This window comes from Lagenorhynchus albirostris, chromosome 10 (assembly GCF_949774975.1).
Source record: "Lagenorhynchus albirostris chromosome 10, mLagAlb1.1, whole genome shotgun sequence".
Lineage (NCBI taxonomy): Eukaryota > Metazoa > Chordata > Mammalia > Artiodactyla > Delphinidae > Lagenorhynchus > Lagenorhynchus albirostris.
In genome coordinates this window covers 11,606,230-11,623,553 of record NC_083104.1, presented here as the reverse complement: position 1 = coordinate 11,623,553, position 17,324 = coordinate 11,606,230, and the positions used below count along the sequence as shown (strand labels likewise).

The following is a 17,324-nucleotide window of genomic DNA, read 5'->3' as shown; positions in this document are numbered from 1 at the left end:
CACCAGGCGTGTGCTCTGGGGGTTCCGGGCCAGCTGTCCTTTCATCCCTGTGGTTCTGAGCTTCATTGAAACGTTCAGGGGCGTATGGTAAAGCAACGAGGCATGGGTTGTGAAGTTCAGGGAGTCTGTGATGTACACCAGCTCCCTGAGGAGAGGGGACGGTGAGCTGGGAAGAAAGACTACGTGATTCACTGATCTCCTTCCTGTTGCCAAGGACTTGAGCACGCTGCCCAGGTATAAGTTATCCTAAACGAGCCCTTCTGTGTTTTTTTATGCAGATGTGATTTTAAAGCTTTTTATGCAAAGGAACCCCAGGTGAGGGCTGATCACTGGTGGTGGACACAGGCAGGCCAGTACTCACGGGGCCCTAGTTCTTGAGCACCCAGTTCTGAGGGGCTTTCTGGGGATGCTGTACTGTCTGTACCATGGAGGCCCTTAAGTCTAATTCTGTGCTTCTCATAATTTAATGTACACATGAGTCATCTCGAGAGCTGGTTAGAATTCAGATTCTGATTCAGCAGGCACTGGCAGAACTTGAGATTCCGCATTTCCAACAAGCTTCCAGGGGATGCCAAAGCTGCCGGTTCGTGAATCATAACCGAATAGTAAGAGTCTAACAGAGAAGACAAAACAGATACTGTTTTAAGAAATTATCATCCAAACTGGTTATGTGACTGCCGAGGAGAAGTATTCCTTCTTCTATATGGACTTAGCTGTCTGTGTGGTCTGTGAGGCTCTTCCACGTCTCTTACTGTGTTGAATGAAGAAAACTACCCAAAGTGGGGAGCCAGGAAGAGAGAACTTTGGGGGTGAGGAGAAATAGATGGGGTTTCACCACAGAGATGACTTTTTAAAAGGTTTTAAAAGAGAGAAGGTACAGTACTTCCCTGGCGTTCCAGTGGTTAGGACTCCGCGCTTCCACTGCAGGGGGCCCGGGTTCGATCCCTGGTCGGGGAAGTAAGATCCCGCAAGCCACGTGGTGCAAACAAATTAAAAAAAAAGAGAGAAAGAAAGAAGCGTAGAGAGACCAGAGCGATCAGAGTAGGAGAAGGCAAGGAGACAAAATAACACAAAGAAGGGTAGAGAGACGAGAGCGATCAGAGTAGGAGAAGGCAAGAGAAAAAAATAACACACAGAAGGGGGAGAAAAAGACACGAGTCCCAGAATGAGGGTGATGGATGTCCTCTTTTACAGATGAAAGGGAGGCTTAAGGTTAAGTAAGCTGCCCAGGAAGAGCTCGGAAGCTGGGACGCAAGCCCGGGTTTAATGACCCGGAACTGCACTCCATGACCCCGGCATTGGGAGGACACGGGGAGAGTGCTGGCGGCTCTGGGCCAGGTGGGAGCAGGGTCTGTCCTTAGGGAGACTGGGAATTCTGGTGGTTGTCGGGTGCAGATGTTCACAGGGTAGGTTTCCGGGGTCAGGACACATTAACTGAAATGTCTTCAGGTCCTTCCTTGTCCTTCTCGTGTCGACAGTGCCAGGTTACACCGTGTTTGATCGGCATTCATGCAGACCCAAAGCTATCTGCATTGTGTAAACCAACCTGCCTTTGCATTAAATCCTTTAACGTTTAGAAGAGGTAGCCTGTAGTTTTCACCCTCATCGCACATTCCTTTCCTCCCCTTACTTCGTTTGCCTCTCTCTGAATGTGCCCTGTCTTTAAGTCTTTCGGGGGCCAGTTTTGAAGTTTTCTGTTAATCACCTTGCTTTATGGTCACAGAAAACTCTGGTGCACGTCTGGGTTTCTGTCTCGGTCACGAAGACTTAACAGGAGCCTTGTGAGCAGTCACCTGATGAGGATTAAAAGCCGGAAGTCCCCCCCGCCGGCCACCCAGCATGCTCAGAGCCCCCTGCATTCTCTGCGCTTTCCCATCTACATCATCCTTTGTGTGAGAGCTTCTTGTCAAACAGCCTGAAAATCTGTAGCATCAAAGAATTCTTAACTCTGAATGTCCAAGTTGCTGAGGAACCAGATGTCTCGTGTGCTGGGCGAGGGCCCAGGAAGCGTTCGATCCACCAGCCGAAAGGCGATGCCATTTTGCCCACAGCGTTCCTGGCGGTGTCTCGCCCTGAAGCCACATGAATCCTTGCCGGGCAGGCTCCCTGGAGAGCCACAGTGGGCTAGGAACTGGGGGTGCCCAGCTGAGTCACTCAGTGGGGGCTGGCAGCCCGAGGGCACTCAGCCGCCACGGTGGGTCAGGCTCCTTCCCCCCGCCAGCCTGCCCCGGGCATGGGCTCACTTAGTCAGATGCCACAGAGGCAGCCCCAGATGTAGCCCCAGGCGGAGGGGCGGTCCTCAGCATCCCTCCTCGCGAGGCGGGCCTCTGGGAGGAGAAGCCAGGAGCTGTCTCGAAGAAGCCAACTCTGGGAGGCTGCAAATACTCCAGCGTCAGGAGGGAGAAGGGCAGCTGACGAGCAGTGTCAGAGATGGAAGGAAAGGCCGGCCAGGAGTCCGTGAGGCCCTTTGGCTTATCATGTCCCAGAAGAAATGACTGAGACGGGCCCTTTGGGTTCCTCGGGAAAACCGCCTCTTGCTCCGTGGCACGAGGCGGTGGGTGTTGAGTTCTTCTTCAGCTCTCCTTTAGCCCGTTCATTCAGATCCCAGAGACGCCTAAGGAACTGGGATGTCACAGTTGCCAAAAGACGACCCTGCAGAACCAAATGGAAGAGGCCCCGGGTGGCCGCTCGGAGGGTGGGGGAGCTTTGCAGACGCCCCGAAAACAACTGCTTGCAGATGGGGTGTCAGGGATGGCAACTAGGTTTTCATCTCAAAAACCAACTGCTTAGTAGACTCTGCCAGGGGCTCTGATGGGAGAAGGCTTCTTAGAAGCCCAAGCTGACTTTGAGAGGGCAGCTCCTGAGGCTGCAGTTCCCTGGAGAACTGGCCGACGGTCAGGGGGCCAGGACCTCTCTCTGGAAACGGAAACATCTGGAAAGAAGGAGCATTTGATGCTCTGCCTCACAGCCAAGAACTTAGCAACCGGATGTTCACCCACAAATTAGTTTTCATCTAGACATAACAGAGAATGGTTTCCCTCTCCTGATCATCCCGTTTCCTTTCACTGGAGATGGGACCTTTCCTGGCAAAGCCAGGCGCAGGCTGGTGCCTCCCAGGCAGTCATCACCACCTAAGAATGGGATCTGGGGGCAGAACGTGGAAGGTGTGAGTTTTGGCTCCGCCCCTTCCGAGCCCGGTAACCCCGGGCAAGTCCCTGGACTTTCCTGACCCATGTGTGAATCGGGGTCAGTGTCCCCTCACGTGTCCATGGGGTGGCGGAAAGGAGAGGAACGTGTGGGCCCGGGGACAGAGGTGGTAAGCACTCAGGCACAGAGCCGTCAGCCGGGAAGCAGAGGGCTGCAGCGTGGACAGCTGGTGCGAACACCGACTCCTAGGTGCCAGGACTGCGTAAGGCGTCTCGGCTGTTGACGTGCTATTACTGAGAAAAGTCAGAACAGGCATCCTCCAGTGGAAAATTCCTGTGTCTTCCTCTCTCTTAAATTTAAAACTGTTAAGTGTCCTTAAACGTTGAAGCCGGACCAGGCTGACGTTATCACTGTCTCTCCGTTGAGTCGGTCACGGATACTTGTGACGTTTGTCTGTGCGGTTAGGGCTGTCCTCCGCTCGGGTTCACTGCCCAGGACCAGGGGTTCCGGCAACATGGGGAGCGCCCCCGGAGTGCTGTGTGTTAGATTCTATCCTGATTATACTGGGTTAGCTGGTGGGTTCGTCTCCTGGCTTTGCGCACATGATGGGAGGTGGCACTGTGCGGAGGTGACTTCGGGACGCTCAGCCTCTTCTGTGACTCTCTAAGTTACAGGACTCCCAGCGCCACCCGGTAGTGCAGAGCCGGTCTCAGATTCGTTGACTCAGGCCCCAGACAGGGCTGAACTTTCAGAGAAATGTGACTACAGAGTGACCTCACTTAGCCCTGGCAGTTCAAAGGAGGAGGAAAAACCCTGAGTTCCCTTCTCCCCATATGAACTTGAAGTCTGGTGCTACCACACAGAGTTTTGGCGATAGCCTTTGTAATAAGTGGACTGTTTTTTTTAACCCTGGACTATAATTTACGTACCACACGCCCTTGCTTGAATGACGTTTAGCGCTATTTGGCTTTTCTCCATTGCCAGCTGAAATGAGAATTTGTGTTAGTCTATACATGATGATTTGACAGGCCATGCAGTCTGGTGTATTTAACCAGAATAAGTGGTAAATCAGTTGTGAGTATCTTTGCCTGAAGGAATTTAAATACTGCACAGTGGGCGTGTTGTAGGTAAAAGATCAAATGTATGATTCCAAGCAAAGACCCAGCAGCCCAATTTTCTATGACAGTCAAACTCAGGAGAAAAGTCAGTCCTTGAAAAGCAGACCTAAGTTATTCTTGAAAGTTAGAAACTCGAGAAGCATTAAGAGGAGAGGTTGGTAAAGAAGACCAAACAATAACTTAAATATTAAGGCATCTATTTTGCTAATAAAATAGAGATTTCCCTTCTGAAGCTTGGAATTCTACCTTGTCAACATAAGGTGTATTTGCAGAGGTGTGTTTTTGAGTTAATTGCCTTTAGAGACAGGGTGACCAGATGGGATACTGCTCATCCGTAGTTCACAGGGGCCGCTCCAGCCCCTCCTCTTTGCCAGGATAGTGTGTGAATTGACGAGGGAACTGAACGGTGAACTAGCGGGGGAGAACCTTCTTCCACGCCAGCCTGATCCTGGGGCACAGAGGGTGCTCCTGTGAACTCTGGGCTGTGCCGTGCTTCGCCCTGACCCGAGCAGACTGGATCATACCGTGGTAATAGGTCTCGTTTAATCAGTATGTACTGAGATAAATGCTTTGCGTGTATGATCTTGTTTGGTCCCCGTAACAGCACTGCAGGTGGCACCATCACCATCTCCCAGACGGGAACCTAAAGCCCAGGAAGGTCGAACCGCTTCTCCAGGGTCACACGGCTGAGAAGTGCTCGGGCTGAGATTCACAGCCAGGTCCGCTGAGTAGCCCACCCTGGAGGGGTCCTGACGCGTGCACGTTCAGCGTGGCTCGATCTGTGCTCGCACACATGCCTCAGTGTTGAGAACCCGCAGCCGTTGGCCTCTGGATGTGGTGGGTTTTCCTGACTAGGACTGGCTCATCTCCCGGGCCCCTCCTCTCCGCTGCGGTGCTGAATTAGCTGCCTTCAGAAGAGGCAAGGGCCGGAAAAAGGGGGGTAGGGAGAAGAGCAGGAGAGAGGATCCCCTAGGGAACGCGCACAAGTAACAGGATGGGGTTAAGTCTCTGAGCTGCCGCCAGCACCGCCAGTCAGGCAGCCACCTGAGTCCGGTGCTACAGGGGTTGTTTAAAAGACTGGAGCTCAGGAATGGCAGAGAACAGCTCTTATAAAGGGCGTACCTGCCATAGGTGTTCATTTGGACTTGCTACAATCTGATGAACTTCGTGGGCCTCACCTAAGCTTGGAACGGGATGATATTTCCTTTGGTGACCACATTTGGGGAGAGAGAGGGGTTGGTTAAAGGGGAAGGACGGTTCACCGGAGCCACAGCCAGACTCGGGCTCCCACACCCAGGGAACTCATGTGAATGCACAGAACTCCCTGAAAATTAAACGTCAGAGCTTCTGATCCATCCTCCCTTAGGCCTGGCGCTGACTTTTTCTCACAGGTAGAGCAGCCCGCTCTCTCCCCCTGCCTGCCCATCCCCCTACTCCCACCCCCCCCCCCCCCCACACACACACACTGATCCACCGGAGATTTCCAGTTTGTTCCATCTTGTATCAGTTCACTTGACCTCCTCGGACTTCGGGTGCAGGAGGGAGGGGCGTGCACCTAACGCTCCCCGACCTCCCCTTTCCCGAGTTCTCGCCTCACCTGTGCTTCACTGTGTACCTGGCATGCGGGCCCTGGCTGCTGATACTGTGACATGGAAACCCTCTGCTTCTGCACAGATGTACAGGAACGGGTTTGGGCTTTTATGCTGGAATTCCAGTGAGGATATGCTGGGGCAGGGGTGGGGGGTGGTTGATAAGATCCCGAGATGTGTCTTCTGCTTTCCTGCCTAAGCCGGGAGGCCACGGAGTTGCTTAAGATGCCCACTGGGCTCCGCCAGCCCTCAGCGGTGGGTGGGTAGGGATACAGGCTGTGCCGCCCTCTCATCCGGCCCAGAAAGCTTTCTGAAGCTCGCTGACACCACGGCAGAGTTCAGGCACGTCGGAGTGAGGGAGAAGTGGAGAGGGATTTGGCACTCGCCCCTTGGCGGCTGGAAACAGCGCGTCAGCATCACTGGACGTGCCACCCAGCCGGCCAGGCGCGCTCTCGCCCCGCCCTCTGCACTTGAGCCGGGGTTCGTGTCCATGGCAGCTGCAGAGCTTCGGTTTCCCCACCCAGGCTCACACCACGTCCCGCCCTCCAGTCTAGAGGTACGAAGCCGCCCCTGCCCGGCCGCACTTCGTGGGCGGCTTCCTCCTGTCCGGAAGCGCTGGGCACGGGAGCCGGGCCTGCAGGGCCCTCCCGGCCCTCTCTTCCGAGTTTCCCACGCCTGCCCTTCGCCAAGGTGTGCGAGGGCACTGTGTGCAGCAGCGAGGGGAGCAGAGCCATGAACTTACTGCTCGCGCAGGGCCCCGGCACTCGGTCCGCCCGAGCGTGGGGTCCGTGAGCCTGGGCGCAGTCTGAGCGTGGCTGCCGGCGTGTTCACCGCCTCTGCTAGGGTCTCCCCTTGGCTCATCAGCCCCAGGGTGTGTGTAGGGGTTGACGTGTTTGTACACGTATGTAAAATATTTGTTTACACGCACATTTCTCCCAATTCAGCAGATTTTTTAAGCTCCCAAAACGCACTTTCCTCCCTTCCACACCTTGAGCCCGCCTCCTGCCCCTCCCCCGCCGCAGACCCCACTGGGCCACCCACCCTGCCCCTTCGGTCCCCAACTCCATAGCCACGCCGGTAACTCCCTGGCCTGCACTCCTTCATTTCCTCTCTGCTCTGAACACGGGCTGCGTCTGACAGAGCCGGGCGGTAGTGCGCGATGCCACTGAGAGGTGTGTGACCCCCTGGCTTTTATGAGAATGTTCTGAATTCGTCTTTATCGAGTACATATATTCAGGATTCTTTAAAATGTATCTCTTCAGAATGAGGCCTACTAGTGTGTGTCTAGGGAATGTGAGAATGAGGAAAAGATGCGAGCATTTAGGTACAGCTGTTTGTATTTAAAGGTTATGACGTGGACAAGGTCTCAGTTTCTCCTTTCACAAACGCACTTTTTTACAGGGCCCCCGTGTTACCACCTGTAAAGTGAGGAAGTTGAACCAGAGGGTCTCTTAGGCCACCTTTAGCTCTACAGTTCCACGAAGCAACTTTCAAACGACTCCCGAGGGTCTGTGTCAGGAGTGGATGCAGGGAGGTATCAGGAGGGAGAGAGGAGACCCATGTGAACGAGCTAGTGAGTGTGTGGGTCAGAGTGCAAGGGGCAGGTTGGTAAAATGGGGCGGTTGGAAAGGACTGAGGAATCTGGAGAATTGTACTTTCTCCCGGAAGAGTTCAGGCTGTGGGCACCTTGCCTTCCAAACCCCTCTCAGGTCAGGATGGCGCTGGTGGCGCGCCCTTGAATTCTCACTGAAGTCGTACGGATGGTGACGAAGATGACACCCTCCCATCACCGGTTTCTCAGGGTGTCTAGGCAGGGCTGGCCTTCAGTAAAACCATTTCAATCAGGAGGAGATTTCCAGCGCAGCAGCCAGAGGCCGACACGCTATCTCGCGGGGCCCTGCTGCAGGTGAGGCAGCGAGCGGGGTGGCACGTGGGTGTGCGTGATTGTAGGTCCAAAGACAAACACTAGGTCTTTTTCCCCAAAACAACAGCAAAGAACTTTGGAAAGCCTTTTAAGTTAGGCTAAAAACCAACCAAAAAAACCATCATTGTATAAAGAGATCAAAGTTTAAAACTCGTGGAATGCAAAAAAGAATAGAGGCCAACCAAGAAACACTGTTAAAATCCCATACGTAACCACAAGGAACATTCTGGTAGATTGCTTAGCTAACTGAACGTGCAGGGGACGTGGCCTGAGCAGAACATCCTGAGCCAGCGCCTGGGAGAAGCCGAGTTCGCCTGAGGGCTCTTCATCAGGAATCTCCGCCCCGCCCGCCCTGCCCTGTTCCAGCACAGGCCATCCCCCACCTTTCTCCCCTCCTCTGTGACCTCAGGCTTCTTCCTCCCGCCACCCCAGGGGCCCAGGACCCAGCTGCACCTCTCCAAGTAGGGAGCGCTGCTTTCTCGTGGCCCCAGTGAGAGCCCGGCATCACTTCACCTGAGGGCCCAGAGTGACATGAGGCAGTGACTCTGCAGCTGACTCTGCCTAGGGATTTCATCAGAAATGGGTGCGGTTCTCTCCCTGGCGGGGGCCGTCTCTCTTACACAGTAACGTCCAAGGACAGCTATTAACTGAGTCTGGAAGGGTGAGTGGTCATTCCATCCCAGCTGAAGATTATATAATGGGGCCTGTCTGGGTGATGTCGTCCGAGACAAGAGCAGCAGACCACGCCGACGGCTGCGCTTGCGAGCAGCGTGGGCACCCTTCCCGTGGCTCCATCGGCAAAAGGGAAATCTGTGCCTCTAAAACCGAAACCCTCCCCCCGGGAGGGGGAGAACTAACTTGTGCACAGCGCTTTCCAGTTGACGGGCCACGTTCTCACAGCCATTGGATCCTCACATTAACCCTGTGAAGTAGCCAGTAATCTCTCAAAAAAAAAAAAAAAAAAAAGAGGGAGCAGAGACCCAGGCTGGTTGGCTGACTCACCCCAGCTCATGTCCTGTGAACATTCTGGACTGTCAGGGCTTCAGCTCCGGATCCTAGGACGCAGCTCTTCCCAATGACACACTGACGACGTGGGCTTGCTACGGAAACAAACCTGTGAGAGACAGGGACCTGGACCCTTGAATTTCATTTCAGGCTGGCCAACAAATTCCAGGTGTGGGATCCATTTTTTTAAGTAGGTTTTATTTTGTACAGGAAACACTGAGCAGAAAGGACTGAGTTCCGTATGCCCCCTGCTCCCCACCTCACCCGCCAGTTCCCGTTATTAACTTCTGTATTACTGTGGTGTAGCTACTACAATTGATAAACTAATCTAGATACGTCATTATTAACCAAAGACAGTAGTTTACGTTAGGATTCACTCTTGGCGCTGTACGTTCTGTAGCTTTTGACAAATGTCTAGTGACGTGGATCCACTATTACAGCAGCAAACAGAATAGGTTCGCTGTCCTCCAAGTCCTCTGTGCTCTACCTGTCCATCCCTCTAGCCCCCAACCCTCAATCTTCTTACCTTTGGAATCTATTTTTTCAATTTAGTTTTTTTAAAATATATAATAGATACTATAATGACAATTTTGGAGTCAGTGAGCGTACTTAGAGTTACTATCACTGTTTTTTCACCCAAAGCAATGGATTCTGGGTTTTGTTTGTTTGTTTTCCATGATCTTAGAAAAATGAGCTCTAAACATTATTTTCTTCCTCTTCAATGCAAATAGTCACCCTAACTCACAAGAGGGGCAAATATTTAAAGTTTATTGAGTGTAATATATTCCTGCTTTAGAAAAGTTAAGGATTATCTTCAATCCTCCCCTTCCACTCTCTTCCAGGCATTTTCTGGGGGTTTGGATACATGGGGAGGTTTGGATACATGGGGCAGCCAAGGATCTGTCTCCAGGCCTGCCCCTCAGTCACTCCTGTCACCTAAGCATCGCCAGGCACTCTGGGAAAATCCTGTTTGTCGTCTTGCTTGGTAAGATAAGTGGAAACGCATTTGACACTTGAGTTGAAAGGACAGTCTTTGCCTTCCTGAGTCTTCCCCAAGGGGATTCTATGGCTTACAGGTCCATCTTCCCAGGACCCATCTTCTCGACCATGACCCCTTCTTTGACCCTCATGCCCCCACCAAAAAAAAAAAAAAAAAATTGCATTTCTCTAGTCTGACTGTAAAAGAATAAGGGATTCAACAATAAATGTTGTGTTGTTTACAGGGTAAACAAAACTCTACCTCAGTGGACTTTCTCTGAGGAGGTGACTGATGATCTCAGTTGTCTTTCTTAGAACAGCCTCTTCAGTTGAACCTGGGAAGAAGAAAAAAAAAAAAAACGCTTCTCAGAATGATGAGCATTTGCATCATACAATCCAACTTCCTCTCCTCTCTCTGTTTCTCTCTCTCTCACACACACAGCCTCCCTCTTTCCAGTCAAGAACATTTCAAGAGGTCAGTGCCGCCCCCGTGTCTAAAACTTCAGTGTTTGCCTTTGCAGGGACTTTTCCAACTTTACCTAGAAAAGAACTAACCAGAACCTTAGCACTTGTGGTCAGCCTGCTTCCGGCTGTGGCTTGAGTCGGTTTGTCTGCTCTGACGAGGAAGTGCTTGCTGTGACGGGAACTGCACTGGCTGGATTGTAGGAGGACCAGGGCAGACAGTGCCTAATGACATTGGTATGCGAGGTACCAGCAGCAAGGAAAGCAAGGGAAGCACACAGGGGCCCTCAGACCCAGAGCGACAGATGCGGCTGAGAGACGTGCAGTGAACCCACGAGCCTCCCCAGACCCACCCTCCTGAACACACGCACGCACACGCACACACACGCACACACACACACAGAGCCCAAGATGAATTCACGTATAAACAAAAGTGCCTTCGTTGATGACTTTCTTAAAAAGGCAAGAGAAGCCAGGATACTGAGATATGTTTTTGATCTGGAATGGACATAAAGGCAGGATTTTGCAAACATTTATGGACCTTCAGCCCCTGGCTGGCCGGGGAACCACGGGCGGAGGCTTCCCTGGAGTCACTGAGCACTCAGCATTTGCTGTGGAAGTCTGAGCTAAAGAGAAAGTGACTGGACTCAGGTGTTCTCTCTCCGCTCCAAGGCCAGGACTGGGATAGTCTAACTATCTTCCTGTAAAGGTTTCGATCTCTGTGCAGAGGGTCCTGCTGGTGAGCAGCCTCCACGCCGCGTCGGGGCTTATGCCACAGTGCAGGGTGCAAAGCCGAATGGAAACAGAACAGTGTGGCCAGAATTGTTCATTAATTTTAACTACTAGATGCTCCCTGGTAATTTGAGATTAGACTTAACAGCCCAGGATGATTTTTTGTTTTGTTTTGGTTTGGTTTTTTTGGCGGTACGCGGGCCTCTCACTGTTGTGGCCTCTCCCGTTGCGGAGCAACAGGCTCTGGACGCGCAGGCTCAGCGGCCATGGCTCACGGGCCCAGCCGCTCCGCGGCACGTGGGATCTTCCCAGACCGGGGCACGAACCCGTATCCCCTGCATCGGCAGGCGGACTCTCAACCACTGCGCCACCAGGGAAGCCCCCAGGATGATTATTTAATTAAAATACTGGCACCACCTAGGACCGCAAATTTGGGTACGTACCTATGTCGGGGCAGAAGAGCTACCGGTACACACCATCGAGAGCACTTGGATACCTTGTTTCCTGTGGTTTAAGGCTTGGACGGGGCCCCAGCTCTGCTTTGCATTGTTATTGGAGGAGGGCAGTGAGGGAGAACCTTTAAGGTGGTAATTGGTAAACATCTTGACCAGGAAATCCTGTTCCTCCCTTTGTACTGAAGGACTCTCATGAAATGGAGAACGAAGGTGTATCGCCAGGATTGGGGCACGTGGTACAGAGTGGCCTGTGAAAAGTATGACATTTCTTTAAAATCTTGGGGTTTCATGTCCTCCAGGGCGTATTTTGAGTTTAATATAAAAATATTTTGGATCGTTCACCACTGACTGAAATGGACATGCTAAGAAGATGCATTATTTCTGTCTATGGCTTTGTGTACCCCTTGGGCAGGGCCTTCATGCCCCAGGATTACAGGTGGCAGCCCACTTACAGAAGTACAGATAAAGCGAAAACGAACAGCATCTGATGCATCTCCTGGCCACTGCATGAGGAGCAAAGATGCCAGTAGCAGCCACTTTAAGGCCGGTGGGCCCCATTCGATGGCCTAGCGGATACTCACTGGGCACTCAGGACTTGGAGGTAGGGCTGCAGTGGGGTCCACGAAAGCGAAGAGCCATGCCCTGAGCCCTGCACTACACCTTCCTTGTACTGCATTCCACCCCTTGGGGGCAGGGACCTTGTCTTCCTCATCTCTAGACCCTCAGCACTCAGCCCTGTGCCAGGCACAGAAATTAGAAGTATTCAGTAAACGGTTGTTGGATGAGGTCTGTGCGTTTTGCATTTGTCAGAGACCTTTCTGAAATCACTTCCTGGGAGTCCAGAGATCAAATCACATACACCATGCAAGGGGGTGGGAATCTGCCGTGGAAAAATTCTTTTTCATCTATAGTCATGTGGTCGCTTGCTGTTGGAATAAGGAAAAGAAACTGTTCCTTAAACTTAAGGAACTTAAGCTACGTACAGAATCTTGCATCGATTTTCTGTCTTCTTTTTTGAAGACCTGTTTAATGTGGACTCTGTCTGGAAATCTGTGTTTTCTATTTTTATGGAGGGTTTGCTAAGCAAATGAACATGAAAATTTGAGAGCCAGGTCTGAGACGAATTCTCTACCCATTTTAGGCAGTTGTACATTCCTCTGCATGTCGGCAGTCGGTGGGCTGCAGGTGAGCTCTCACTCCTTCTCGTACACGGCCCCTCTCTCTGCCAGCGCCTCGTCAGGCAGGGGCTCCAGGTCACTTCCTCCCCTTCCCCGCCGCCCATGTGTCCAGGCCTCTTCCTGTCACCGCCGTCCCTCTCCCTCCCCAGCCCAGCTGGCATGGCTCTCCCGTGCTCCACAGTCTGGGCTGCTGCCCCGCCTGTCTGCCCTCCGCCCCAACTGCGGCCCCACTGGTTCCAGGGCTGTACCAGCCCCCGCTCTGCTGAGAAGGCCCTCACGCTGGCCCCGCGTCTGGCCAAGTGATAACCTTCCTTCAGGCCCTCCACAAAGAGGATTCCAGCCACGCAGAACCACTGCAGTCAGTCCTTATGTTGACCCTTCTCTTCCTGCCGCTCATTTGACACGGCCTCGCTGCTTTGTTTCTTCTTTTTTTAACTGAAATGTCCACTCTCCTTAACTAAAGTCAAGCACTCTGATGGCAGGAACCCTACCTCATACTTAGGTCTCAAAGCCATGTCCACTTTAAAGAGGTCCAGGAGGCCGTGACCAAGTGCAGGGGGCTCACTGCTGTTTCCTCAGAACCAAGCGTGTAAGGTAAGGGCTCCTTAAGTATTCGTTGAATATGCTGTATTTTTTAAAATGTTTTCTTCCGAGAGTGCTTATTGTACTTCTGACTTGAATCTAGAGAGCTATCAAATGTTTCCCCCCAAATAAACTCAGTAATAGGAGTTTACACTTTGTAAACACCAGATCAGCCGCGGGATCTCCTTTGAAACGTAGGGATTGTTTCCTCCCTCCCGGGGCCGTGTCCTGCGTTACCATGCAGGGTAGGCCTTAGCGGTCTCTGAACTCCCTGCTACGTCACATTCTGTCGTAGCCCCACTGGTGGTGTGTCCACGTGCTCCTGAGTCTGACGGTTTAAGTGGGACTTTGGATCTTTCCTCTTCACCTCGCTCTCCTCAGGGGTCAGCGTGCAGATATTTGCAGCCGTCCCCGTGGGTATCCGGTCTCGGGTACACGGCCGGCCTTGCTGCAGCTGTGCCCGTGGCCCATCAGCCTGGCCACCCATCTCTCCCTCTGTCACGGGGCCCACGCTGCCTAGTGAGAGTAACCGCCAGCCACCTGTCCCCTCCGTGTGCCCCGAGCAGTCGGGGGCTTCTTCCCTGAGAGTGGCACGGTGGGAAGGTGGGATGACGTGTGAAGGACTAACATGGGGCAGTGGTATGATCAGTGACAGGTGACCTCAGCTGCCTTTCAGTGTCGCCACTGTGCTTAAATGTTTTCAGATGTCTGCTCTCTCCTCTTCGCTGTAGACACACAGCAGAAAACTGATTAGACGTGGCAACGCTCCAGGGTTTTAGGCTGGTCGTCTTTGAAATGGGGTGTTTTGTCAAACATCCTTTTGCCCACTGCTCTGTCTGCGGTGGGAGGCTGATGAGAACGAGTATAGGCTAACATCGGGGCACATGGGAAGGGAGTGTTGATCACAGGGTGTGTGGCACAGCAAGGTAAACAGCATCACTTCCCTCCTCCAGCAGTCATTCTAAGCAATGGAGGTTTACCATTTAAGCAGTAGTTAGCAGGGCCCACCTAGGAGACAGTGGCTTTATCACTCCTTGCTTCCACAGATATTTATCAAGGGTCTGCTGTGTTCCAGTCACTGTACTAAGGTGTTTCCTGCTCTCAGGATGCTGGCAGGCTAGTGAGTCCTGACTAGACTCCCCACACGTCTTAAGCAAATGCTCTCTAGTAGATGGGACACCTCGTGCCACCGTGGTATGCCTTCTTTGTAGTATTTTCAACTAGTTCTTGTTTGGCTTCTATATTGCTAGATTGCATTAGGTCAAGACACGGTTTAGTTATGTTGCTTTTTAAAATTTAGACGTCTTGTGGTATTTTGTTCTTGATTTTGAGTATGTTGATGCCTTTTATTGTATATGACAGCGGTTGGCCAACTCCACCAGCATTTGTAAATAAAGTTTTATCGGAACACAGCTACCCCCGTTCATTTCTACACAAATGGGTGTTTGGGGGCTACATAGCAGATTTGCTGTGACAGAGACCATATGGTCCAGAAAGCCAAAGGTATTTACTATCAGAAAGTGTTTACTATGCAGAAAAATTCTGCTGATCTCTGGTGTACACAGAGCAACAACAGCAAATTCTGTGTGTGTGTGTGTGTTGGTGGGGTGGGCGTGATTTGTGTTAGGATGTTTATTAGAATTCATCCCGACAGGATCCGAATGGCCCAGGTGAGATGTGACGCCAGCTGGGTGTGCAATGAGTCAGTGTGCCTCTCCTTACCTCCGGCTGATGAAGCTTTTCTTACAGTTCATTCCTGCCTCTCTGTACAGAACTCACCCAGGAGGTGTACTTTTTATGAGAAAAGCATATGTGGGCAGGAAGAAGTGAGGTGGGAGGAGGAGGCTTGTCCATCCTGTTAACCAGCGGTGAGAAATGCTGTTTACAGGTGTGAGCTACAGGCATCAAAACGAAGGGAGGAGACAGACAGGGAAGGAGACTGAATGGGTCTTTCTTATACCAACTGACAGCACCCACCAGCCATTTCAGGCCCGAAGGAAAAGGAAACACGAGTCGAGAGGTGGTGTCCATAAGTTCACAAAGAGGGAAACTGAACCCGCTCCCCATTTTCAGCCTCTTAACAACCCTCTACCAAGCAAACACACCCATACACGTATCTGGTCGATCCCAGAACACTCGGGATCTTAAAATTCATGTACTTGTAGAGTGTTTGCAGATGATTTTCCAAGTATAACGCTTTAAAAAATATACAGCACGGTATGAGGTATGTAGAGTCGTCAAAGCCGCAGACTGCAAACAGGAGGCAGTTGCCAAGGGGTGGGAGAGTTACTGTTCAGCGGGGATGGAGCTGAAGTTGGGGAAGATGAATCCCCGAGATGGACGGTGGTGATGGCTCACAGCAATGTGGATGCACTTAATGCCCCTGAACTGTACACTTAAATGATTAAAATGGTAAATTTTATTACATATATTTTAACACAGTTTTAAAACTCCAATCTCATTAGCTGTGTCATTTGCAAAGATCACAGATGGAGTGGCAGTAGTCGTATTTGGAGATTAGGAATCTTGTTTGGAAACCCACTTTTCCTCATATGTTAAAGTGATTTCTTCTAGGAATTAAGAGAGTTTAATTATATTCAACTAAAAAGATATTTACTGAACGGTTTAAAAAAACACAGTACAGTACATTAGTTCTGCAGCAATCAGAAAGAGCCTGGTGAAAGACGGCACAAAGAAAAGATGGTGTGATAAGACTGCCTTTGTTGTCTCTCCTCTTCGAAGTGACTCCCTCTTTTTTTCATGTGGATTCCAGGAAAGAAACCTTGACTGGTTCCCAAGGATGAGAGCCATGTCCCTGGTCAGCAGCGATTCGGAAGGAGAACAGAATGAGCTGAGGAGCCTGCAGGAGAAGCTGGAGTCCACCATGAAGCTGGTCACTAATCTTTCTGGGCAGCTGTCAGAATTAAAGGACCAGGTAAAGAAAAGAAACCCCACCTGCCTACACACACCCACACACACCCACCCACTACCATACACACCAGGTGTGGTGAGAAAATCAGTAGTGCTCATGTTAAAATGCTGAAGTTTATCACCTGGATAGAAAGGGAAACGGGCAACAGAGGACAAGCTCATTTAGTCCATCAGTTTCCCCTCCACTCCCCCTTCACTGCCCTTTGACAGGATAAGCCCATGACGCTACTCTCAGTGCCGCTCAGGACGAGGTTTTCATATGAAAAACAAAACCAGAAAATGAGAAAATGCAAACTACTTCAATGAAGTGCTGTACAGAAAAACACGATGTGCAAAGCTGTACTCCTGACTTTTCTTCACTGACAAAAGATTAAAGGCTGTTTCTGGTTTTGCTTTTCAGCCCTCAGGTCTATCGACCCCTGGCCCCAGATACTGAAATCCAGCATCCTGGGATAAACCACAGTCAAGGAAGAGCCCCTTTGGGTTCATTCATTGGCCAAATCCTTACTGAGTGGCTCCCATAGTCCGGGCAGCGTGGCGGGTGCTGGGGGTGAACAGTGACCGCTCTGCCGGCCGCGTCCCTGCACTCACCCAGCTCAGCCGTCTACAGATGCGCTGCCCCATCCTGCTCCCTGTCCGTAAGATAAATGCTTTGCCCCTGTAACTAAGCTGGGCGAAGGGGGCAAGTCTGCAGCAAACCCTGTATACTCCAGAGCCCCCCTGCCCCGCCCTTGACCCCCTTCAAATGAGCACTCACAGTTACCAGGTGGTGACCTCCTGCTGGGAGGACCTGTGCTCTGCCCGTAGCTGACCGGGATAATCCTGCACAAACACGGCAACAGTTCAGCCTCCCGCACGCGGTGCTGAAAGCTTTTCATCAATTCCGTAGACAAGATTATAAATTTTGCACAGCGGTAGTTATCAGGCAGGGCTGGCCTGGAGGTAAGTTGTAAGGTCTACCCGCAGGTGATTTGTTCCTCTTAGGTACATAATAGCTAGTGAAGGCCCTGGCTGGCATCAGCTCTTCCTGGAGGTAGTTTACGTGGCACTTTAACAATCCCACTTTGAATTGTATTTCTGTTCCAACTAAATTATTCTAAACTGAGCCCCAAGATACCATTTGGCCTCAAGTTCTTTTCTTTCACATGTATTAAGATACAAATAAGAAGACTAATGGGAACAGAAGACCTTATTTATGAAGGCTGTCTACAGCACTGAGCTTG

General features: G+C 51.4%; 1 protein-coding gene and 1 long non-coding RNA gene across 2 annotated transcripts in view; one reads left to right on the top strand and one right to left on the bottom strand.

The window, feature by feature from the left end:
• The window catches only part of ITPR1 (inositol 1,4,5-trisphosphate receptor type 1), a 318,159-nt gene that overhangs the window by 292,654 nt on the left and 8,181 nt on the right, over window positions 1-17,324 (top strand). Inside the window, exon 58 of the mRNA XM_060161317.1 lies at window positions 15,944-16,105. Coding sequence (XP_060017300.1) covers window positions 15,944-16,105 — 162 coding nt within the window. The remainder of the gene's footprint in view (window positions 1-15,943; window positions 16,106-17,324) is intronic.
• The window catches only part of LOC132526833 (uncharacterized), a 50,694-nt gene continuing 42,126 nt past the window's right edge, over window positions 8,757-17,324 (bottom strand). The window contains exons 3-4 of the long non-coding RNA XR_009542715.1: window positions 11,399-11,658; window positions 8,757-10,096 (exon numbers count right to left, since the gene is read on the bottom strand). This is a non-coding gene — a long non-coding RNA (uncharacterized LOC132526833). The remainder of the gene's footprint in view (window positions 10,097-11,398; window positions 11,659-17,324) is intronic.